The sequence below is a fragment of the Nymphaea colorata genome, chromosome 6, assembly GCF_008831285.2.
Source record: "Nymphaea colorata isolate Beijing-Zhang1983 chromosome 6, ASM883128v2, whole genome shotgun sequence".
NCBI classification, from domain to species: domain Eukaryota; kingdom Viridiplantae; phylum Streptophyta; class Magnoliopsida; order Nymphaeales; family Nymphaeaceae; genus Nymphaea; species Nymphaea colorata.
The window spans coordinates 22193819-22218448 of NC_045143.1; the positions used below are offsets into that span (position 1 = coordinate 22193819).

Genomic DNA, 24630 nt, shown 5'->3' on the forward strand with positions numbered 1-24630 from the left:
CCCTCCGTTACCTTGCTTTGTGAGGAGAGATCGAGGAAGAATCGGCCTGGAGTTGATCCCCCTCGGGCGAGGCAGAAGAGACACTGAGAAGCCCGCAAAGAGAGAGAGAGAGGGAAGAAGTGAGATTCCTGGAAGATGAACGACTCAGACGAGGCCTCACGGCGGCGCTCCGTCGTCGCCGAGTACCGAAAGAAGCTCCTTCAGCACAAGGAGCTCGACTCCAGAGTTCGCGCCGGTACAGTTAACCCTAATCCTAAACCCCCGGTCATTTCTTGATTCCGATTAGTTAATGTTTGATGGACTCTTGGGTTGTCTTCGTCTCCCATTTGCGGGTTTTTCTTGTTTATTTCTAGGGTTTGGACCGTTTTCTTGTACACCACAGTGATCTGTTGTTGTAAACCGAAAATTGTGGAAACTGTTATAAATATAAGATGAGAAGGTCTTTCAAGTTCGTGTATCTAAAATTGCGACTGGTGGTTCTAGGCCCAAAGTCACCGTCCTCCCCCATGGCAATGGAAGAAAATGTTTCACTCGCACGATGTTGATGTCGTTTTATTCTTGGATGTTAGTGTCACCTGTTGTTCGTTAGTTTGTTTTAGAAGCTCCTCTACCAAACCTCTCTTTTTCTAGGAGTGCAAATTGTGGATCAAATAGGCTTTGATTAGGCTCTATAGACTTGTTTATGAGACAGGTATTCGATTACAACGTGGTCTAGAGATTACTGTTTTCGCCATCAATGGACTGTTTGTATCATATGCCTTGCGCAGTTATTTTCTTGGTCGTAAAATCTGGGGCACTGTCTACATTGATAATTCGGTGAACATCTATATTATAGCATTTAGATTTTAGCAAGTGTAATGCTATGTCTATCTTCATTTCTTTTCTAAGAGGAGGCTTATTCTGGATCTTTTATCTGTAAAGAAAAAGAGAAATCTGGCAGAGCATGTATTTTCTCTTGGACTTGAGATGTGACAACGTTATCAGATTCTATGAATTTCCAATATGTTGTCTGAAAAGACAACGTAGTAATTTATGCGAGCTCAATTCAGCACATCTGCTTTTGTATGCAGTAAATGTTCGGTCTTTTTTTTTTCTATTTTTGAAACTTTCATCTATTTGATGTTGGAAATGCAGTCAGGGAGAATGTGCGTGCAGCGAAAAAGGAATTTGCTAAAACGGAGGATGACTTAAAGTCACTTCAGAGCGTTGGGCAAATAATAGGAGAAGTCCTTAGGCCTCTTGATAATGAGCGCTGTAAGTGTAAAGTACTGCTTGGATATGTCTTGTCATGGTAGATGGATGAATATTTTCGTTTTTCTTGTGCTGCATATGCTTGATACTGAATTGTTGTACCTGAATTACAGCTGTTGTTTGTGGCGATTTGAGAGATATCCCCTTTCTATAATAAAAAAAACATCCACATCACTAAATTGAAAGGTGAAACTTATGTTCTTTGGTGGACAATGAAAACTTATGGTTGGGCTGTGTTTAGACTTTAGATCCCCATATTCCTGCTTATGTTTTTTGTGCAGTTTGTGTGGTCTTTGAGGTGCATTTTGGAAATCATTCTCTCTTAGATTGCAGATTATGATCTCTTTCTGATGTACATCTCTATCACTCTGAGTGCAGTATTAATGCTTTCTTCTAGCACTTACTGGAATCCATGTAAAATGGTTTTCATCTTTATAAGGCAAAGTAACTAAGGAACAAAGTGTTAAAATGTACTCTTTATGCACACATGTATAATTGTATATGTTTTTGTGAGGGGAGCGATGATTTACGTAACGTGTGCGCATGCACATGTGATTTTGCATTATATAGATGTCTGCTTGCATGCATGGATATGTTGAAATTTTGTTGTTTTAAATGTTGAAAGGAACTTTATGCCTCCAAGCTTTGGTTTTCTTGTGTCTACCTTTTAATTACCAAAGGATCAACTGACATCGGTATGTGTGTCCGTAGTGGATGCATTGATAGACTTAGCTGAACCACTATAGCCACAAGGCCTTCTACATTGAAATAGAGATTGTAATATCAATCTAGAAATATATTTTAGGCCCCATTTATTTCAAGGGAATGCATTGGGATGGGTTCTGCTGGAGCATGTGTGTGTTTTTTGCTGTCCTTCACTATAAGTCACAGACGGTTCAATTTTTTTTCCCTTTGTAGTTAAATATTTGTGTGTTGCTACAGTGATTGTAAAAGCCAGCAGTGGTCCAAGGTATGTGGTCGGTTGTCGGAGTAAGGTTGATAAAGAGAAGCTGACAGCAGGCACACGAGTTGTTCTTGACATGACAACTCTCACAATTATGCGGGCACTTCCTCGTGAGGTTAGTATTAGTGTATTACCATAGAGCTCATTCCTATCTTCTCATTCTTAGCCAAGTAACTTCTGAATTGTGATTTTTTTCTGTGTAATTGTAAATGTAGTGATTAGCAGTGTTTGTGACTTGATGCAACTAAGAAAGTTATGTTGCTAAGATATTTCTAAGATTGCAGTCTATGAACATCTTTCTCCTCTGTTTAGGAGTTGATTTTATGAGTTTCCAGGTTGATCCAGTTGTGTATAATATGCTTCATGAAGATCCTGGTAATGTAAGTTACTCTGCTGTTGGTGGCTTATCTGATCAAATTCGAGAGCTGCGAGAATCTATTGAGCTTCCACTCATGAACCCTGAGCTCTTTATCAGAGTTGGAATAAAACCTCCCAAGGTAATTAGATACCAAATCACAATGTTTCTGTTACTGATTCTAATGAAATTTTCCTACAGATATTTGATATATAATATTGTCTTACGAGCATTGTGATCAGCCTTTTGGAAAGCTTCACTTGCAGATGGTCCTATATTCTTTGCAGGAAAAGCCTTGTATTGCAGGATTGAGAAACACTGATTTTTTATTTGTCACATTATAGGGTGTGCTTCTCTATGGACCTCCAGGCACAGGGAAAACCTTGTTGGCAAGAGCTATTGCCAGCAACATTGATGCTAATTTTCTAAAGGTCAGCTTCTTGATTGAGAATAGATATCTTCTCAACATGGCAAGTTATACTAATTTCAGGAAGTTCATTTATTCAATGCAGGTTGTTTCAAGTGCAATTATTGACAAATACATCGGTGAAAGTGCACGGCTGATCCGTGAAATGTTTGGATATGCACGTGATCATCAGGTAACAGAACTTATGGGTTAGCTATCCCTTTTTAAAAGCAATGTTTCTGGTTGATGGTTTATATTGTTGTATGTCTGTGAGGCAGTCTTTTCCATGGGGAGCTTGGATTATCATTCCATGTTCATTTCATAGCCACAAATATCGATCTCGTGTTTTTATCGGCGAGGTTTTTCTCGGGTATTTATCTTAAAATACAAGAAATGAAAAACTAATAAGTATTATATTGCATTTAGGAGGTTATGTTAAATACCTAAAACAGAAGAAAATAAAACAATGAAACAAAAGTTGAAAAAGATAAAAACAGAAAATGAAATAAAAAATAAATGAAAAAAATAGTGAAAAATTGTGATAAAATATATTTAAAATTATGATAAATTCATTTATTTTTTTATAATATATTGTGATATTTTCCTATTTTTATCTTTTTTTTTACTTTTCTCGTTAATATCGCGATATTTGTGGCTATGGAACTTCATTTTTAGTTTGTGGACATTATTGCGGGGGTTTAGATTGATATTGTTGTACAATTCCACATGTTCATATTCAGAAGGATGAAACTTTTTGCAAGTTAAGTGCATCAACGACGTAAAAGAGGGGCTCATTTTTTCTGCCAAATAGAACTGGCAATAATGCTGACCTCCTGATTATGCCTCCAACGGACCATGTGTTAAATGGGTTTCAGTTTATTTTCTCAAGTGCAATGATATCTCATGATAGGTTGGTATTATTGGTTTTTTGCTTTTCTTTTTAGCCTTGCATCATTTTCATGGATGAGATTGATGCAATTGGTGGCCGGCGTTTTAGTGAGGGCACAAGTGCTGATCGTGAAATTCAAAGAACACTTATGGAGCTTCTTAATCAGCTTGATGGATTTGACCAACTTGGAAAGGTATATGATCACCATTTTGTTGCTTGCAAAAGATGTTAATCTGCATTACAATGCGTAATCTGTTTTAGTGTGTGCAGACATTTAAATTGTGCTACTAGTTTTTTACTGGCTTCTTCTGGTGGTTTTGTTTCTCTATAAAGGTTAAGATGATAATGGCAACCAACCGTCCCGATGTTTTGGACCCTGCTCTTCTCCGTCCAGGTCGATTAGACCGCAAAATAGAGATCCCTTTACCAAATGAGCAGGCAAGGATGGAAATTCTAAAAATTCATGCTGCTGGAATTGCAAAACATGGGGAGATCGATTATGAAGCTGTTGTAAAGTTGGCAGAGGTAAGAATATTCTGCATTATGTTTTAGGAGCAATGTGGCTTTTTGTTTACCCTTTCTCCATTGGTTTCTAGGGGTTTAATGGTGCTGATCTTCGGAATGTCTGCACGGAAGCGGGTATGTCTGCAATTAGGGCTGAGCGGGACTATGTCATACATGAAGATTTCATGAAGGTATATTATTTGCATGGCAATCTCATAGTCATCTGTTTCCTACTATCATTTGGTCCTTAAAGCCAGTTTGTTATCACCATGAAAACTGAAAAATAAGGAAACCATACAAGGTGTTTCTGATAATCAGTGAAACAGGTAGGAGTGCGGGCAGTAAAAGGAAACAATGTTCCATTTACCGAGTACAGCTTTTGTATTTTTCTCCCCTTCCTCATTTGGGAGGAAGAGGAAGCACTAAGAGGGATTATTGGTCACTTGGAGATTTTCTTATGTACGGGGTGTTGTCTAAATCTTCTTCAACATACCTAATTATCCTTAAGAAGCACTTTGGGCTTAAATAATGCTGTTATCCATATCATTGCATTAGGATGATTCACTGGTTAGATTATCTTGAACATCAAGGACTGGTGCACCCTGTGCAGATCAGTGCTTCTGATATGAATCACGACCTGCCCGTGACCTTGGTACTTTTCCCGTAAGTGGCTGAGAATGTGGCATCGGTGCACACCAGTGTTTTGATGTGAATCAGGGCCTCATGGCTACGCATTTTTCTGATAGATTTAAGTAGTTGTCACCTCTTTTTCTGCTGGCCTTGTTCACTTAATGCATTCTATTTCACTTGATGCTTCCTTTTTTCAGGCTGTCCGGAAGCTGAATGAAGCAAAGAAGCTGGAATCCAGTGCACATTATAACGCTGATTTTGGTAAAGATTAGCCTGGAGGGCTCTAACTTTGGTTGGTTGGCCTTTTCAAGTGCTAAAGATCTGCCGCGGCTTGCACACATCCTTGGAGACTTGGGGGAGTAATTCCATGTTTATTGGTCATCCTTACGTGAAAATTGTGTGTATTATTTTTTTTTCTCCTTCGAGCATTACGGTTCTACGTCTTGGAAAACATAAATATTGGTGGTTCTGTGGTTCTTGGAGTAAGACCCCTTCCTCTGATAGTTGATAATGAAAACATATGCCAAATCCGTTAGCAAATAGAATATCTGGTTGCATGAAGCCGCGTTGGTTTTGTCCATAGTAACGACGACACGGTAACAAAATTTTCTGCATGATCCTTTTCTTTACCAGGAGGCCGATGGTCTGTGCGAATTTGTAGTCTCTAGTTCTTCAGGTGCTTGATCTTGTATATGGACTTCGCTTCGGCCCCGAATGTTCGTTTGGCAAATCATTCTGCTTTGCACTGAAGGCAGTAAACTGATATAAGATGAATAATAGGACACGAAAAGGAGAGAAAAACTGTTCATCTTCCAACCAGTAACGGGAGGTTTCTATCCAAACAGTTGGTCTTATCCATCGTAGCAAAATAGTTTTAGACCTTTTAGTGATATATTTCCTCTTAAAGTTAGTTTATTTTGGTGGAAAGTTTCTGTTTTGTTCTGATATAAAGCCATTTTGTAAAAGTTTTTTCATTTGAAAATTATGATCAAAGCCCGTGATGGAGTAGATTTTTTTTTGGTTAAAGGTGCATTAATACTTCAATTATAATTTTTAAGGGGCTATCTTATAAGGCTATGGAGAGATGAAGAAGAGATTTACGCTTTGTTTGGTTGGAGGGAAAGGAATGGATGAAAAAGGAGAGAATGAGAAGGGAAGGGAAGGGAAGGGAAGGGAATGGAATGGAAAGAGTTGATTAAAAAGTTTGTTTGGATAGAAAGGAAATGTAAGAGAAATGAATGAAAAAAAAGACTAAATAGTACATGGATTTAGAAAGGAGGAAAAGAAAAAAAAGGGTAATGTGAGAATAAAAAATTCTTCCACTTACCTTTCTTTCCTTTCCTTCCCAATCCGTCCGATTTGAGAGGGAAGAGATTTACACTAAACAATCCCTCCCTTTCATTTCATTTTATTTTCCTCTCATTCCCTCCCCTTGCAGCCAAACACATTTTGCTCTTTTTCCTTCATTTCTCTTCTTTTTAATTAGCTAACCAAACAAAGGAGGGATTGCTCAATCCCTCCATTTCTCTCTTACCAAACAGACCCTTAAGAAAAACATCATAACAATAACAAGACTACATTCAAGAAAAAATAAGACATGATGCAATAATAAAATGAAATGTCATCTCCTCTCATGCTCCCGGTGCACTCGAACATAGCCTTTTGACTTTAAAATAGAGATTGGAGACTATCTCATATGATCATGGAGAGATGAAGAAAAAAGAAAATAAAAGAATGGAGTGAAATATGAGTTACATACCTCTTATGAGAATGATTTGAGGAGAAAATGAACATCCTTGGATTATCTTAGATTCACTTTGAACGGAGCTCCAAGATGATAAAGAAGACGCCTTCAAGAGATCTTCGTGCTCTCTTGAAGAGTTGTAGCTCGATGAAGCTTGTTCCAAGTTGTATTTAAAATGTGTAAAAGAAAAGTTTTTGTTATAAATGGGTGACAGACTCCATTTTGTGCCACTCCGGGCTCGTTTCAAATCCGATTTTGGTTCAGTCGATTGTCGACTCGTTTGAGCGTCCGACTTGGGTTTAAAAACATGTTTTGGCATGAAAATGATACCTTAAAACAAAGGGAAGGTCCACACACACTCGACGCTCAAATTTTGTCGTTTTGAACTTAATTTCGAATTTTGGGTTTGAAATGCTTGATTTGGATCTGAATTATGGTTTTGGATCTAATTTAGATAAAAAAATTGGGTTTTGTGTCCTGGTAAAAGAGCGTAACATTTTGAAAAAATTTGGGGTGATTACAGTTTCCCTCCTTCTTCTTCTTCTTTGGTTTCTTCTTAATGCCAAGTTGGCTAACACTCAAGAAGTATGAAGTTCGAATCCCATGGACGTTGTCACATTCAAGTGTATTGCTCCTTTGACTAGCAAATGATAGCAAACATGACACTCCCAGTTAAAGGACCTACCTTATGTCTACCCAGGTCTCGAAGCAAGGTAGAACCTTGAAAACATAAAAGCATGAATTCAAGGGTTTTACGCTGAAAGCAATTTCTACTAACTAAACATTAAAAAGGAAAACCAACATCAGTCTATTTTGATTTATTTTAGCATTTATTGTAACGCTCGTCTTGCGCAAGTGAGCCAGATCAGGTTCAGACCCGGACCCGAACCCGTTGGCGTGAAGAAGCCCGACGCGAGGGCCCTCCTCCCTCGACTTTCCCTGTTCTAATTCGTTGTGCTCCTGGGGTTATCCGTGCCAGCGCAGAGAAGAAGTGGCGGTGGGTGGTGGCGGTGGTTGGACCGGTAGCGGCGACGGCAGCGGTGGCGACGGCGGCTGCGTGGGTAAGCTCCCTCTCTGTCTGCTTCTTCTCCTCCCTCCCACGCTGCTTCTTCCTCCTTCGACAGCACGCCCCCTGCCGCATGTTCTCTTCCTCTCCCTCTCTGCTAAAGCTCCCTCCTCACCTCGTCCGTCTCCCCTTCACCATTTCTCCCATTGCCCCGCTCGATTTCCCTTCCCTCTGCCGTTTTACTTTTTACCCGAACCCTCCCTCTTTCGTTGTCACCCCTCCCTGTCAGCGCCATTTTCCCTCTTTTGTTTTAGCTTTTCCCACTACTACCGTGGGTCTCTCCTACTGGCAGATTCTGTTTTTGAACTTCTTTTGGTCGATTGTTGACTCACGTGTGGCTTTTGGGTCGCTTTGCAGTTAGGGGACTTGTCTGTCCCCTCATAACAGTGAATAGGAGACTTGGGAGGTGTTGACGACAGTTGATTTTTGGCTGTTTGAAGATCGATCGAACGCTTGAGGTGGCTGTCGAAGGCGTTACAGCAGTTTGGACGCTTGTTTTGGGGTGAACGATACCTAATCAAGCTCAACTTAATGAATATTATCTACTAAAACATGTATAATTATTGTTTGAGCATGCTAAGAGCTTAATATTGATTATTTGGAACGCATGTTAGTGATTTTGTTTTTGGGGAAAAGCTTATGACTATGTTGGAAAGCGAAGATTCATATATTTGATAATCATTTAAGCATGATGGATTAATTTTCGAAGCATTAGGGAAGCATGGTAGAGATTGTGAGGTTGTGAGGAAGATTTAGAACAGTCTTAGGGTGCACGTAGCGCATGCTTTTGTGAACGGGTGTGTCATGAAATTAATTGCAGAAAATATACGTATTTGGATGTGACTTTGGGGTTGATGTCTTAATTAAAGAACGTTATTGAGGAAGGTGTTAGTGATTGATTTATTGATGGTTGTGAGTTTTGATATTTTGTGCCAACGTCAAGTTGTAAGGAGGAGGCCTAATGGAGAGCTTGTTGGTCGACACTACCCGTCGACCCCCTCTTGAGGCGATGACGTGCCTCAATGATTCTGTTTGTATTTGTTTGAATTGTTTAGGTATCTAGTAGGAATCTTACCTTTGGTTTATGTTTGCAGATACACCGGGCACGTACCGTCGACCTTGAGTTCAAAGCTCGAGGAGTTTTGAAGAATTTGGTGAGCGCGCCACAGGTATGGCGGCATTCCAGGCAAATCCATGCCTGAGGCCAATGTGTGATTGTGTGTTGCTAGGATCAGACGATCCTATGATTGTAATGTTAATTGATTGCCTTGTGAATGAGTATATGTATGTTGCTTATATGATATGAATGATTTAGAAAGGCTATTAGTCGTTTGTTTTGAAAATGTTACGCATTTGCATGTGCATGCTAGAATTGATAACTGTTTAGGACAGATGAGGCGGGGTATCGATTCGAGTGTCTCCTCCACCCCAATTGTGCATTAGAAAGCATCATAGAATGATAACTGCATAGGACAGCTACGAGCCAAACGCAGATCGAGACTACTCCCTGTGGTTTGACTAAGTCTTCAAAAGATGTGATTGATGAGATGATCGTTATGAATGTGTATGTTGTTGCATATACATTGCCATGGGAAATGATGCAAATGGATGATTTGGAGGGTAGTTGTACCCGTATGGTATGACGGTTAGCAATGACTGTTACTGTATGTATAAACCTCATGTGGAGGTAATTGGAGGTATGGGTGCACTCGTGAAGTGTACTAGCCTCATGTGTTAGCCAGTCATCTTGTGAATGTATAACTATAATGATAAGAATGATTGAATAAGACATGAGAGGCCAGTGGGATGTGGCTATGTGTTTGGGAGTTGTCCCGCTTTTGCCACTGGTCTCGCCTGTTCGGAGCGCAGGCGGTGCAAGGCCCCAGGGTTTTATTGTGTGATGTGCTTGGAGCGTAGGCTCCCGCCTTCCCAACCTAGGTGTCCTAGGGAAGGCTGAGTGTCTCTCCTTGTAACTCACACATCCATGGATGAGTGCTCTACCGCTGCAGTGGATGGATGGATCCATACTGTTCTGGGCCACCACGGGGGTTGTCTTTCGGCTATAGGCCGCCCGCGGTGTGCACGTGCCTGTGTTTGCATCCACAGGAACTGTTAATACACTGAAGTTAATGAAAATGTGATGTATATGATGGAATGCATGTGACTGATGTGTATGTGAATGATCTGAATGCAAGTGTTATGTTTAAGCATGCTTACACATGTGATTGACGTTGTGTTAGTGTGGCCATCAAGTGGCCTTTACTTGTCGTACTCTGACACGACATGATGATAGATGGGTTGATATTTGTTCTCTTATTTGAGCCTTACTTGAGAAGGTTTGGCATTTTCCTGGCTTGTTGCCGTACTGCGAAGGCTGAGCCTTCATTTGCTTTCTTTTTTAGGTTTTGGTAGACCAAGAACAGCAGGTTGAGCAGATGGCTTCACTCACGTCCTACTGGGAAAGTTTTGGGTTTTGTTTGTATAGTGCCGGCGCGTCTTGCTTCGTTTGTATTGATGTCTTATTTTGTTAGGCATCGATGTTAGGATTTTGGAGCATTTTTGTCATGTATAGGGATGTGATATTGTGTGAAATGATGTTGTTCTATAAATAGTTTGCCCCATTGTTTTGAATTACTTGCTCATTTCTTTTGAATTGTTGTGTAGTCACACCTCGATGTTTGATGCTTAGAAAAAAAAATGGTTGAGTGTCAAAAGGTCGGGGTGTGACAGTTTTGGTATCAGAGCCATGGCAAACCCCACTATGGATGTGAGTTAAAGCCTATCTGTGAAGCCGCGTTGCCCATGTACGCATTTATTTGATTAGATTGTTATTGTAGTTTTGATTTTTTACGTACAAATACGTCATGTGATCTATGTTTTGAACTTCGTGCTAATGCACGTTGTGATTTGACCTGTGAGTTGGTCTTAGACGTGATTTGAGAATGAAGTTTCTTGTTTGTACAGATGGAATATCAATGTAGGGGTAAGAAGCGAGCTGGGCCGTCTACAGAGGCACACAAAGTGCCCAGTCCGGCCCATTCTGATGCACATACTCCTCGGGATGACAGTGCGTCAGAGCCCCAGTATGCCCAGCTAGGTGGGGGTGCCCGAACCCCACCGAGGCAGACTCTGCCTGTGGATCAGCAGACTATATTGCTGACCACGTTGCAGACGCTGACCTCGTTAGTGCAGTCGATGGTCGGTAATCAAAGGAGTAATGCATCTCCTTCAGGGGACACCAGTGCTCCAGTTCGGGAGAAGGCAACGGCAGTTACATACCAGCAGTTTATGGCGATGCAGCCGCCTATCTTTTTAGGAGGGGGTAGTCACGACAAGGCAAAAGACTGGATTGAGGAGGTTGAACGTATTTTTGGGCTTTTGAAAGTGCCAGAAGAAGATAAGGTGAACTATGGTTCCTATCTGTTGAAGGGTGATGCCAAGAATTGGTGGCAATCAACTAGTGAGATTCGGTTCGCTGGCTAAGTGTCAATCTCATGGAAGCAGTTTAGAGATTCATTCTTCCGCACATACTTTCCAGTGTATGCCAGAGACAAGAAAATGCAAGAGTTTCTCGATTTGCAGCAGAATCAAATGAGCTTGGAGGAATATATTGCGAGATATCGGCACTTGGAGGTGTATTGCCCGCACCTCTACACTACAGATGAGGCCAGAGCAGGCAAGTTCGTGCCTGGGCTGCGGGACGGACTGCGAAGCAAAGTTTTGACGAGTAGACATCGTGACTTAGATGAGGCGGTCACCATGGCTAGGCGAGGACACAGAAGGATCACTAGAAGAAAGTAGGCCAGCATTCACAAAGTGGACAAACACAGGTAAAGCGCCAACACTTTGCAGGCAGGACAAGGCCTTATGAGAGGCGGGATGACCAAACTTTCAAATGGAACTAGCCTACCCGTAGTGAGGCCACTCAGGGGTCAGTGGCCACTCCGATTTCTCAAAGGTGCCCTATTTGTTCGCGTGTGCACCATGGAAAGCCGTGCTATCGAGAGATCGGGGTCTGCCTACACTGTGGAAGGATGGGACACTTCATCAAGGATTGTCCCTTAAAGAAAGAAAGAGAGTTGAAGAAGCCTGAGGCCGGTCCTTCTAGCGCACGACAGACGACTGGACGTGTCTATGCTACTACCATGGAGGAGCTTCAGGCACACGACCTTGTTGAAGGTACTTTACTTGTCAGTTCTCATATTGCTAGAGTGTTATTTGTTGCAGGAGCGACTCATTCTTTTATATCTAGTCGATTTGCTACTTCACTAGAAGTGTTGGCTAGAAGAATGTCGTATGTTTTAAAAGTTGTTAGCCCTATGCATGCTCAAGAGTTGTGTCGTGAGTATCTACCTGATGTGGACGTGGAGATCCATCAGCATCACTTACCTGCACAGTTGGTGATCATAGGTCTTAACGAGTTTGATGTAATATTGGGTATGGATTGGTTATATGTGCATTATGTCAATATAGATTGCAAGAAGAAGCAGATACAAATGTTGACTAATGAGATGCAGCTTGTGGAATTTCATGCTTGTAAGGCCAATCGAACTGATAAGGTAATGGTGTCTGCATTGAAGGCTAAGCGATGGATAGAAAATGGAAGTGTTGCCTTCTTGGTCAATGTGTTGATCAATGAGGCTGAACCGGTGAGGTTGCAAGATGTTGCCATGGTGAGTAAGTATCCTGATGTGTTTCCTGAGGAATTGACAAGTTTGCCTCCAATTCGAGAAGTGGAGTTCAAGATAGAATTGTTACCAGGGACAGCTCCTATTTCTAAGGCACCCTATCATATGGCACCAGCAGAGTTAGAAGAGTTGAAGAAGCAATTGCAGGAGCTCTTAGACAATGGCTTCATCCGACCTAGTGTGTCACCTTGGGGAGCACCCGTATTGTTTGTGAAGAAGAAAGATGAGACAATGCGCTTGTGCATAGATTATCGTATGTTGAATCAAGTCACAATCAAGAATAAGTATCAGCTACTAAGAATTGAACACTTGTTTGATCAGCTTAAGGATGCAAAGGTTTTCTCCAAGATCGATATGAGGACAGGGTACCATCAACCCTTGATACGGGAGGAAGATGTTTGTAAGACTGCTTTTCGAACTAGATATGGACATTATGAATTCAGGGTCATGCCTTTTGGGTTGACCAATGCTCCCGCAGGGTTCATGGACCTCATGAATCGGGTTTTCCAAGAGTTCTTGGATGGATTTGTTATTGTTTTTGTTGATGATATTCTGGTACTCAGAGAGTGAGGCAGAGCATAGAGACCACTTGAGAAGAGTGTTGGGACTTTTGCGCAAGCATAAGCTTTATGCCAAATACTCAAAATGTGAATTTTAGCTAGAGAAGGTAAACTTTCTGGGTCATGTGATCTCGAAGGATGGAGTATCCGTCGATCCGGCTAAGGTGTCAGCTGTACAGGATTGGAGGACACCTTGCAGTTTGACTGAGGTTAGAAGCTTTTTGGGTTTGACATGATATTATCACAGATTCATACAAGACTTTTCGAAAATAGCTACACCAATGACTAAGCTATTCAGAAAAGGAGTGAAGTTTGTTTGGAATGAAGAGTGTGAGAAGAGTTTTCAAACTCTGAAGGACAAGCTTACTACTGCCCCTATTCTGACGCTTCCATCGGGTCATTCTGGTTTTGTGGTGTATACAGATGCTTCAGGTATCAGATATGGTGGTGTGTTGATGCAGCATGGCCGTGTAGTGGCTTATGCATCTAGGCAGTTGAAGACCCATGAGCAACATTATCCCACTCATGATTTAGAATTGGGAGCAGTTGTGTTCGCATTGAGGATGTGGAGACACTATCTCTATGGTGCAACATTCGAGGTGTTTACAGATAACAAGTCCTTGAACTATATATTCTCTCAAAAGGATCTCAACTTGAGGCAAAGAAGATGAATTGAATACTTAAAGGATTATGATTTCACCATATCGTATCATCCAGGCAAGACGAATGTGGTGGCAGATGCGTTGAGCAGACATGCCAAGGCGACAATGTGTAGTATGTTGACTCGTTCTTGGACATTATTGCAAGATGTGATAGCTTGGCAGCCTTACATTTGTGATGAGAACAAGACAATGATGACGGCCTTGATTCGACATCATTTGATGGAAGAATTTGTTATGAAGCAAAAAGAAGATCCAGAGTTTGCTAAGAATATGGAAGAAAGCAAAAAGACGGATTCTCTTTGGCATCAAGATGAAGATGGTTCATTGCGATTTTGGCAGATATTATGGGTTTCTAGAGATGAAGGGGTGAAACGTCAGTTGCTTGATGAAGCTCACAAATCTAAGTTTTCTATTCACCCTAGTAGTACAAAGATGTTTCAAGATATGAGAAGAAATTTTTGGTTGCTTCGAATGAACCGTGAAATTACAGAATATGTGGCAAAATGCTTAGTTTGCCAACAAGTCAAAGCGGAGCATCAACAGCCAGGAGGCTTGTTGCAAAGAATAGATATCCCAGTATGGAAGTGGGAAGACATTACAATGGATTTTGTGGTTGGGTTGCCTCACACCAGAAGACAACATGATGCCATATGGGTGATTGTTGATCGACTTACGAAGTTTGCCCATTTTCTGCCAATAAGAATCAGTCAGTCCTTGGAAAGTCTCGCAGAGTTGTATATTGGAGAAATAGTGAGATTGCATGGAGTGCCAAAGTCTATCATCTCGGATCGAGATCCGCGTTTTACCTCTAGGTTTTGGGGGCAATTACAGAGGGCTTTGGGTACCAAGCTTAAGATGAGCACATCATTCCACCCCCAAATTGATGGGCAATCAGAGAGGACTATTCAGACCTTAGAGGACATGTTACGTGCATGTGTCTTAGAGTGGAAAGGAGAATGAGACAAACATGTGAAACTGCAAGAATTTGCTTATAATAACAGTTACCACTCTAGTATTGGGATGACACCGTTTGAAGCTTTGTATGGAAGGCTGTGCAGATCGCCGGCTTGTTGGACCGAATTGGGTGACGGCAAGATCGAAAACCCTTTAGTATTGCAACACCACACCGACCAAGTGCAATTGATAAGGAAAAAGTTGTTGACTGCTCAGAGTAGAAAGAAAAGCTATGCCGACATTCTTCATAGAGAGTTGGCTTTTGAGGTTGGTGATCATGTGTTCCTAAAGATTTCCCCTACTAAAGGTGTTTTTCGATTTGGTATGAAGGGATAGTTGAGCCCGAGGTTCGTAGGACCATTTGAGATATTAGAGAAGATTGGAGAGTACAGATTGGCACTGCCACCTGATTTGAGTCATATTCATGACGTTTTCCATGATTCCATGCTTCGAAAATATGTACCAGATCCGACACATGTGATTGATTTTCAAGGTATTCTAGTGCAAGATGATTTGACAATGAAATGAAAGAAAAGCCCATTAGAATTGTGGATCAACGAGAGCAAGTGCTGCGCACTAAGAGAATTCCTTTAGTGAAAGTGGAATGGCAGTGCCATGGATTGAAGGAAAGTACATGGGAACATGAGAAGGACATGCGGAAGGGATATCCACACTTGTTCTTGCATTCAGGTATGATCAAAATTTCGAGGACGAATTTTTTTTTTAGGAGGGAAGGATGTAACGCTCGTCTTGCGCAGGTGAGCCGGATTGGGTCCAGACCCGGACCCGAACCCGTTGGCATGAAGAAGCCCGACGTGAGGGCCCTCCTCCCTCGACTTTGCCTGTTCTCCTTCGTTGTGCTCCTGGGGTTATCCGTGCCAGCGCAGAGAAGAAGTGGCGGTGGGTGGTGGAGGTGGCTGGACCGGCGGTGGCGACGGCGACTGCGTGGGTAAGCTCCCTCTCCCGCCCTCTCTGTCTGCTTCTTCTCCTCCCTCCCACGCTGCTCCTTCCTCCTTCGACAGCACCCCCCCTGCCGCATGTTCTCTTCCTCTCCCTCTCTGCTAAAGCTCCCTCCTCACCCCGTCCGTCTCCCCTTCACCATTTCTCCCATTGCCCCGCTCGATTTCCCTTCCCTCTGTCGTTTTATTTTTTACCCGAACGCTCCCTCTTTCGTTGTCTCCCCTCCCTGTCAGCGCCCTTTTCCCTCTTTTGTTTTAGCTTTTCCCACTACTACCGTGGGTCTCTCTTACTGGCAGATTCTGTTTTTGAACTTCTTTTGGTCGATTGTTGACTCACGTATGGCTTTTGGGTCGGTTTGCAGCTAGGGGACTTGTCTTTCCCCTCATAACAGTGAATAGGAGACTTGGGAGGTGTTGACGACAGTTGATTTTTGGCTGTTTGAAGATCGATTGAACGCTTGAGGTGGCTGTCGAAGGCGTTACATCAGTTTGGACGCCTGTTTTGGGGTGAGCGATACCTAATCAAGCTCAACTTAATGAATATTATCTACTGAAGCATGTATAATTATTGTTTGAGCATGCTAAGAGCTTAGTATTGATTATTTGGAACACATGTTAGTGATTTTGTTTTTGGGAGAAAGCTTAGGACTATGTTGGAAAGCGAAGATTCATACATTTGATGATCATTTAAACATGATGGATTAATTTTCGAAGCATGGTAGAGATTGTGAGGTTGTGGGGAAGATTTAGAACAGTCTTAGGGTGCACATAGCGCATGCTTTTGTTAACGAGTGTGTCATGAAGTTAATTGCAGAAAATATACGTATTTGGATGTGACTTTGGGGTTGAAGTCTTAATTAAAGAACGTTATTGAGGAAGGTATTAGTTATGGATTGATTGATGGTTGTGGGTTTTGATATTTTGTGCCAACGTCAAGTTGTAAGGAGGAGGCCTAATGGAGAGCTTGTTGGTCGACACTACCCGTTGACCCCCTCTTGAGGCGATGACGCGTGTCTCAATGATTCTGTTTGTATTTGTTTGAATTGTTTAGGTATCTAGTAGGAATCTTACCTTTGGTTTATGTTTGTAGGTACACCGAGCACGTCCCGTCAACTTTGAGTTCAAAGCTCGAGGAGTTTTGAAGAACTTGGTGAGCGCACCACAGGTATAGCGGCATTCCAGGCAAATCCCTGTCTGAGGCCAATGTGTGATTGTGTGTTCCTAGGATCAAGAGATCCTAGGATTGTGATGTTAATAGATTGATTGCCTTGTGAATGAGTATATGTATGTTGCTTATATGATATGAATGATTTAGAAAGACTATTAGTCGTTTGTTTTGAAAATATTACGCATTTGCATGTGCATGCTAGAATTGATAATTGTTTAGGACAGATGAGGCGGGGTATCGAGTTGAGTGTCTCCTCGACCCCAATTGTGCATTAGAAAACATCATAGAATGATAACTGCAGAGGACAGCTACGAGCCAACCGCAGATCGAGACTACTCTCTGTGGTTTGGCTAAGTCTTCAAAAGATGTGATTGATGAGATGATCGTTATGAATGTGTATGTTGTTGCATATACATTGCCATGGGCAATGATGCAAATGGATGATTTGGAGGGTAGTTGTACCCGTATGGTATGACAGCTAGCAATGACTGTTACTGTATATATAAACCTCATGTGGAGGTAATTAGAGGTATGGGTGCACTCGTGAAGTATACTAACCTCATGTGCTAGCCAGTCATCTTGTGAATGTATAACTATAATGATAAGATTGATTGAATAAGAGATGAGAGGCCAATGGGATGTGGCTATGTGTTTGGGAGTTGTCCCGCTTTTGCCACTGGTCTCGCCTGTTCGGAGCGCAGGCGGTGCAAGGCCCAGGGTTCTGTTGTGTGATGTGCTTGGAGCGTAGGCTCCCGCCTTTCCAACCTGGGTGTCCTAGGGAAGGCTGAGTATCTCTCCTTGGAACTCACACATCCATGGATGAGTGCTCTACCGCTACAGCGGATGGATGGATTCATACTGTTCTGGGCCACCACGGGGGTTGTCTCTCGGCTGTAGGCCGCCCGCGGTATGCACGTGCCTGTGTTTGCACCCACAGGAACTGTTAATACACTGAAGTTAATGAAAATGTGATGTATATGGTGGAATACATGTGACTGATGTGTATGTGAATGATCTGAATGCAAGTGCTATGTTTAAGCATGCTTACACATGTGATTGACATTGTATTAGTGTGGCCATCAAGTGACCTTTACGTGTCGTACTCTAACACGACATGATGATAGATGGGTTGATATTTGTTCTCTTATTTGAGCCTTACTTGAGAAGGTTTGACATTTTCCTGGCTTGTTGCCGTATTGCGAAGGCTGAGCCTTCATTTGCTTTCTTTTTTAGGTTTTGGCAGACCAGGGGCAGCAAGTTGAGCAGATGACTTCACTCACGTCCTACTGGGGAGGTTTTGGGTTTTGTTTGTATAGTGCCGACACGTCTTGCTTCGTATGTATTGATGTCTTATTTTGTTAGGCATCGATGTTAGAATTTTGGGGCATTTTTGTCATGTATAGGGATGTGATATTGTGTGAAATGATGTTGTTCTATAAATGAAAGTTCGCCACATTGTTTTGAATTACTTGGCTCATTTCTTTTGAATTGTTGTGTAGTCACACCTCGATGTTTGATGTTTAGAAAAAAAAAATGGTTGAGTGTCAAAAGGTCGGGGTGTGACATTTATGGCACAATGGCTTAAGGAATTGATCTATCCATGCCTTTAAAACTTTTACAGCAGGTATTTCTTAGCAGTAAATTGCAAACTAGGAAGATACAAAACAGCTAGCTCATTAAATACATTAATGGCGTGTGGGCAATGGAGGAGGCAGGTGTGAGCTGATTTATATCTGTCAACATAAACCATCTTATCTATACATCAATACCTCCATAATTTACATTTATATTACATATATATACTCCTTAAAAATCAGTTTTTAAACCGAATAAGTGAAAGGCAATTTGGGTATTATGACATTCTACATGCAACAGTGAAATGCCATAATAAATAACCTACTTTAGTCGAGAATCACTTGACTCACCAAATCCAAAAATCAGCCAAAAACAGACACAAAGTCATTAGTTGATAAAATAAACTAAAACAATGCACACAAAATAATTTTAAAATAACAAATTTATAAAAATATTCTAGGAAAAAGCAAAAAATTGACTATTGTGCACTCTTTAATTAGTTTGCCATCCATTCTCTTGGAGTCAACTGATTATTCCGCCTAATTCTAGCAGCATTAATTGTGGAAAACCACAAGATGGGTCAAGAGATCTTCACTCGCTCAAATATGTGAAATCATGTCATTTTTTATGTGTCAACGTGCGTGCACACACACACACACACACACACATATATATATATATATATCCCTAGCTATCTTGAGTCACCTAGCCATCTAGCCAACCATTTAAAGCAAATAAATGGTTGAAAGAAAAACAAGGAGAAAAAAAGTATAAACTAATATTAGATGATGAAAATGCCCATCATATTTTTCTCTTAACCGGCCATCAATTTGGATCGAACAATATATGTTAAATGGATGATTGACTCTTAATTAACCTATATATGGGGTTTTAATGTTAGATCACTTGCATGTTTCATGGCTAGGGCTGAACACGAGTCAAGTCGAGCCCGAGTTTGGCCAGCTCAAGCTTGGCTCGACTCTTGTTTTGGTCAGCTCGAGCTCGGCTCAAACTTGAGTCGAGCTTTACAATGATAGCTCTAGCTGTACTTGATCAATTGTGTTCGAGCTTGAGATTGACTCTACCGACTTGTTTAACTCGATTAATTGCTTGTTCGAGTTGCTTCTGCTGTGGAAGGCGACATTGCTTCGTGTATGGAATATGGAAGAAGATGGCAGTAGCATTAGGTAGTTCTGCAAAGGAGAATGAAACAATCATATGTTACAAAAATCTAAAATAAAAAAAAAACGATCTTCATATCGAGCCAAATGCCTGAAAACCTCAAATGGGTTTCTGTTTCCAAAACACTTGCTCGAGCGACATTTGAGGAAGAACAAACCCTTGCTTGAGCAAGGGTCTGAGAGAGAACAGAGGTCAAAGAGAAAACAGACATTCGCTCGAGCGAGGGTCTGTGGAATTCAGAGACCATTGCTTGTTTCGCTCGAGCCCCTCACCGAGGGTTTCGAGCAAGGTCAGTTCTCAAGTGAAACCCTTGCTCGAGCAGAGATTATTATTGGGTTTTTGAGTTCCTCACTTATCTGAGGGAGAGAGGGTTTTGAGAAACCTTGTTTTCTTTGATTTAGAGAGAGAGAGAGAGAGAGAGAGAGAGAGAGAGAGAGAGAGAGAGGCGTACCATTGTTGCAGGTTGGTTACCATCAGCAGTTCCACCGATCGCCGGATGCCGGTGCTGATCGAAGGAGTTTGTTGGCATCGGAGGATGAAAAAGGAAGAGAGTGAAAAGAGAAAAAAAGATGAAAAAATGAAACAATGAAGAAAACAATAAATGGGTTCAATGTTCACTAGTGTTACTATTCACCCACAGTTTTTTTCCAAGTGAGAGAAGGGGAGAGTAGAGGTATAGGAGAGGCCAAAAGCAAGAGGGTGTACCTTGGCCTGCAGTTTGGAGGAGTCGTGCGGGTTCACGAGAATGAAGGAGAAAGCAAGTGAGGAAAGAGAAAAAGAAAGGAAAAATCAAGCATCACGGAAGAACCGAGGAAGAATATCCGTTACTCAAGCTAACGAACCCAGTTGGGTTAAACGAGCTTCATTAAACGAACTTGAACTGGACTCGATGAAATAAACAAGCTGAACTATCTACTCAAGCTCGGCTCGTTGAGTAGAAAAGCGGGCTATTTAATGAGAGTTGCTTGACTCGTTTTTCACCCCTCTAAGTGACAAATCTTGAGTACTGTCTGCTAATGAAAAGAAAAAAAAAGCAAGTCAGCTTTAATCAGACTTTCCGGCCCATGGAACTTAACAGCAGGACAAAAACGCCCTTTTACAAGGACTAAACAATAAAAATGAAAAAAAAAACCATTTTTTGAATGACAGTTTTATTCTTGAGGGGTTTGATTACTCCGGATTTGAAATCCACGCATTAACATGTAACACGCTTTTACTGATATGACAAAAAAAAAAGCCCATCTACAAGGACAAAACACGATCAAAGCGAAAAAAAAAAACCATTTTTTGAGTGACAGTTTTATTCTTGAAGGGTTTGATTGCTCCAAATTTGAAATCCACAAATATGATGTAACATGTTTTTACTAATCTATGGTAAAAAATCCATAGTTCGTCAGACTAAGGACTCAAGATCTTCATTTTACTTCTTGGCATTGAGAAAAAAAAAAAAGGTTTTAAGATGGGAGAGGGAGGGTTTTACGTTAAACCCATGTATTTCAAATCCTGAGGATATAAACTCCCAATAATCTATCAAACGGATAGGAACCTGCCCCATGGAACGAATTAGTTGATCATTCGAACGTCAATGGATCCACTTCACACTAAAAAATTCGACCCATCACTAAGTCAGATTTGATCCGTTTGCACTCTACACTTTTGTGGCACCATTTGAGGCCGGAACCGACAGCAAAGTACACGATCCGGTCTAGTTCATCTACCAATGTGTGGGCATAGACAGGAGAATTGCATGTGAACAGGCAAATTCTCTTTGAACAAGGAAGTCAATGAATGACCAGTGGGAACAGAGGATTTTGAGGGCTGTTTCCTCCCCTTGAAAATAATGTCTTAACCACTTGTGGACAATCCCAAGAAATGTACTCGTCAACAATTAATGTCTCTCTCATAGATGGTGCGGCTTCCATGTTCATGAGCCGTAATTTTCTGCATGCCTACGTACGATCCAAAGACCAAGAGAAACGATGATAGGAAAATAATTAGTAAGCTAAACGTACTTTGTGATTAAAATTCTGACGGGAAGATGCATGCCTGAGAATATTGGTAAGTCCAATGAAGAAAAATATTGCCATGCAATTCAATTTCTGTCCAAGCACAGGAATTATGGGCTGATTATAATGACTCACATATATTTGATAGATGAAGAAATAGATCATTGATTAATTTTGACTTTAATTTTCTTGCTATTTAAGTGCTCATGCTTGCTTGCTTCAAGGGGCATGGCGCAATGGCGGCTCACACTTAAGAGTCTAAGGTTTAAACCTTGGATGGATATCACGCTCCGGTGTACTATTTGGTTTGGCATGAAAACGGTGATAAGCATGACAACCGGGTGGTTGAGGGTTGTACTGTAGATCAAGGTAAACCCTAAAACAAGCCAGAACTTTGGGAGTATAACTGTATAATCTTGGGATCAGTTTTACATCGAAGGTAGTTTCTTTGAAGTAAACATTAAAAAAAAAAAAATCTTCAATTGAACCTTTTTTTTTTTTTAACGAAGAAGATCTTAGAGGCTGAACATTCACGAACACTTACGTGACATTGATTTTTGAAGAAAAGTCTCATGGCTTCAAGAGGTGACAAAGGTCGTCAAATAAAAGAAATGCGATCAGCTTAAGCAACCATCCATAAAAAATGGCCGTATTTGGAAAGAATTTTCTTCTCAGACCCTTAAAAGTAAAGACCGGCTTGTGCAACGTAATTGAACAATTCAATGTTGCAGCTTTGAAAGACTCTTGACTCAATTAACTGATATATATGCAAATTAATTCAAATGAAGTTCAGAAGATTGGACAAGTATATACATTAATATCTTTTTAAAATTTTTAATTAACCGAAAAATTCTGCATGTGCGGACTTGATTAAACATTAAAAAAAAAACAGCTTCAATATGAAAGAAAATTAGTACAAATTTGATAAGATCAAATATATTCAACAATACCAGTATGAGTTGGTGTCCAAATCCATGGAGGTGGACCTGATTGATAAGCTTATGTTGAAAACCACTCCTTAGGTATCAAACTCTTGACCTGTGTATGCAGTATATGAGCAGTTACATGCACACAAACCCACAAAAACTTTTTATTTTTATATAGATACTTCATGATAAGTTTTTTCATTTGCATATTGGTGTTTCTTAAAAAATTAATTTTTTAATAAAAAATTTAAAATTTTATAATTAATGCTGTTTAATCAGAAATTTTCTAACTCCACCCTCGAGGTGAGTAGTGTCGGGAACAGTGGTAAAATATCTTGCAATATATATATATATATATATAATCATCTTATTAATGACATGATTGCCAAGGCCCAAGGCTTATCCCCATAACTCACATTATTTAAAAATGTTTTTTAAATCATTAACATTGATAAAACATTTACAGCCTTGGACCAAGAAAATTTAGTTAAAGAGTGAATGAGTGAAGGTTATGATGCTGATCATGGCCGTGCTTCTCTTGGCGCAACCTGTTAAGAGTCGAGATGAGCATCGAAACCAGTTAAGAAGGTAGCGATCCGGAGAAGAAAATAACAATGTTCAGCCCATGTTTTGATTAATGGATGGATAACTTTACTCCATTTAAATGTTAAGTTCATCATATACAAGACAAACACTACAAAGTGAAGAAGCAGCTGCTCATGAATTCTTTTCACTGCAATTGAGCGTGAAGAAAGTTTCTCACTTTCATCACCAGGCTTCAGGGTGAAAATGCGTCCTTAGTGAACATACAGGGAGCGCGCAGGGTACCAGAATTTAAGCATGGCCTAAAGGAAAGACTACAGCAGTTATCTTTGAAACTTCTTTTCTTTTCCCATGAAAATTCACTTGGTAGGGAAAATTACCTTAAAAGAACGTCAAAAACTTGCTAGCATGGCAGAAATCTGTCACACTTCATTTTGCTGTATAATCAAATTCTTGTGATCAAAACGATCATAATTATTATTGATAGTACCTTGCATTGGAACCATGTGTTTTCAGACCAGCATGCCTTCTGTTCAATGCAGAATTAACCTTTCTACAGATTGAAGACTTAAAAAAAAGGGAAACGTCAAGGGGTGTGAGTTTTGTGAGGAAAACTTAACAGCGCGAAACCTTTTTCAAACGGAAAAATTCAAGCTCGCCACAAGTTTCTTGAATCATATTCTTGTCCATCGATTAACTTACATGAGAAATTAAGATTCCAAGCAAATAATAGGCAGAGCAGGAGGGAAAGAGACGAAATTTGCGACTTTGATCCAATGGAACAAAAAGCATACATAGTTAATTAGCACGAACATATCAAACAAAGAATATTAGGTAAACCAAGTGAGCAAATTAAGAATGGAACCAGGTACGGCTTGAGACAATCTCTTTGTGCATTTTGTTTCTATGAAAGAATTGTAAAGGCCGTCTACGGCTTCCTTCTTCTTCCCCTATGACTGTCGAGCACCCCTTAGTAATTTCTTCTGACATGTACAGATCTTCAATTAAAGAAGAGAAAAGGAAGATCAAATGGTTTCTGCTGAGTTTTCATTGTAAGATTAGACACTAATAAAGACGGTAAGTGAACATGTATAGATGGTTTCTTTGATAATCTTCAGGAAGATTACTACTTTTTCTGAAGTTGGAAAATCGCCATTGATTAACAGTAATATACGTTTGAGGGCAGATTCTCTTCTCGCTGTTCCCTTCATCTCAGAGTTTTGATCACTGTCGTAGTAGCGACTAAGTACCACAGGCGCGTCAGGCTAAATCCGAAAGGCTACGTCCTCCGCTCCTAAAGTGGTTGCTTTCTCTTTAATCGAAAAGATTCTTCATAACTTTTGAGCTAATTTGCAACATAACATGGACGACAGAGTTCTACCTAAACCTTATAAAGCAATTCCTTGGGTAGTTCCTTGATCCAGAGTTTCACTGTTCAACACAATTGTATTGGCAGCAGCAATCCAGCCAAGTTTCTTGAACCCGCCGATCTGCTTCCCGAAAATGAAAGCAAGTGAACATGCACAAGCAACAAGCTCTTTCAATATATGATAACAAATAAATGAAGAGATGATTAATTGGCTACCATGTAGTAGGGC

General features: G+C 40.7%; 1 protein-coding gene across 1 annotated transcript; it reads left to right on the forward strand.

Annotated features, from left to right (window-relative positions):
* On the forward strand, positions 1-5560 carry LOC116256874 (26S proteasome regulatory subunit S10B homolog B). The gene is made up of 10 exons (XM_031633408.2): positions 1-235; positions 1135-1254; positions 2194-2330; positions 2551-2712; positions 2915-3001; positions 3083-3169; positions 3921-4058; positions 4199-4390; positions 4462-4560; positions 5197-5560. Exons 1-10 carry the CDS (start codon positions 136-138, stop codon positions 5269-5271), a joined length of 1197 nt encoding a protein of 398 aa, XP_031489268.1. The 5' UTR covers positions 1-135; the 3' UTR covers positions 5272-5560.
* Positions 5561-24630: the final 19070 nt, after the last annotated feature.

Excerpts from the sequence above, each read along its gene's own strand:
- LOC116256874 (XM_031633408.2), top strand. The coding sequence starts at position 136 with ATGAACGACTCAGACGAGGCCTCACGGCGGCGCTCCGTCGTCGCCGAG. Across the intron at positions 3,170-3,920 it reads GATATGCACGTGATCATCAG|CCTTGCATCATTTTCATGGA; the intron begins GTAACAGAACTT and ends TTTTCTTTTTAG. Across the intron at positions 4,561-5,196 it reads TACATGAAGATTTCATGAAG|GCTGTCCGGAAGCTGAATGA; the intron begins GTATATTATTTG and ends TCCTTTTTTCAG.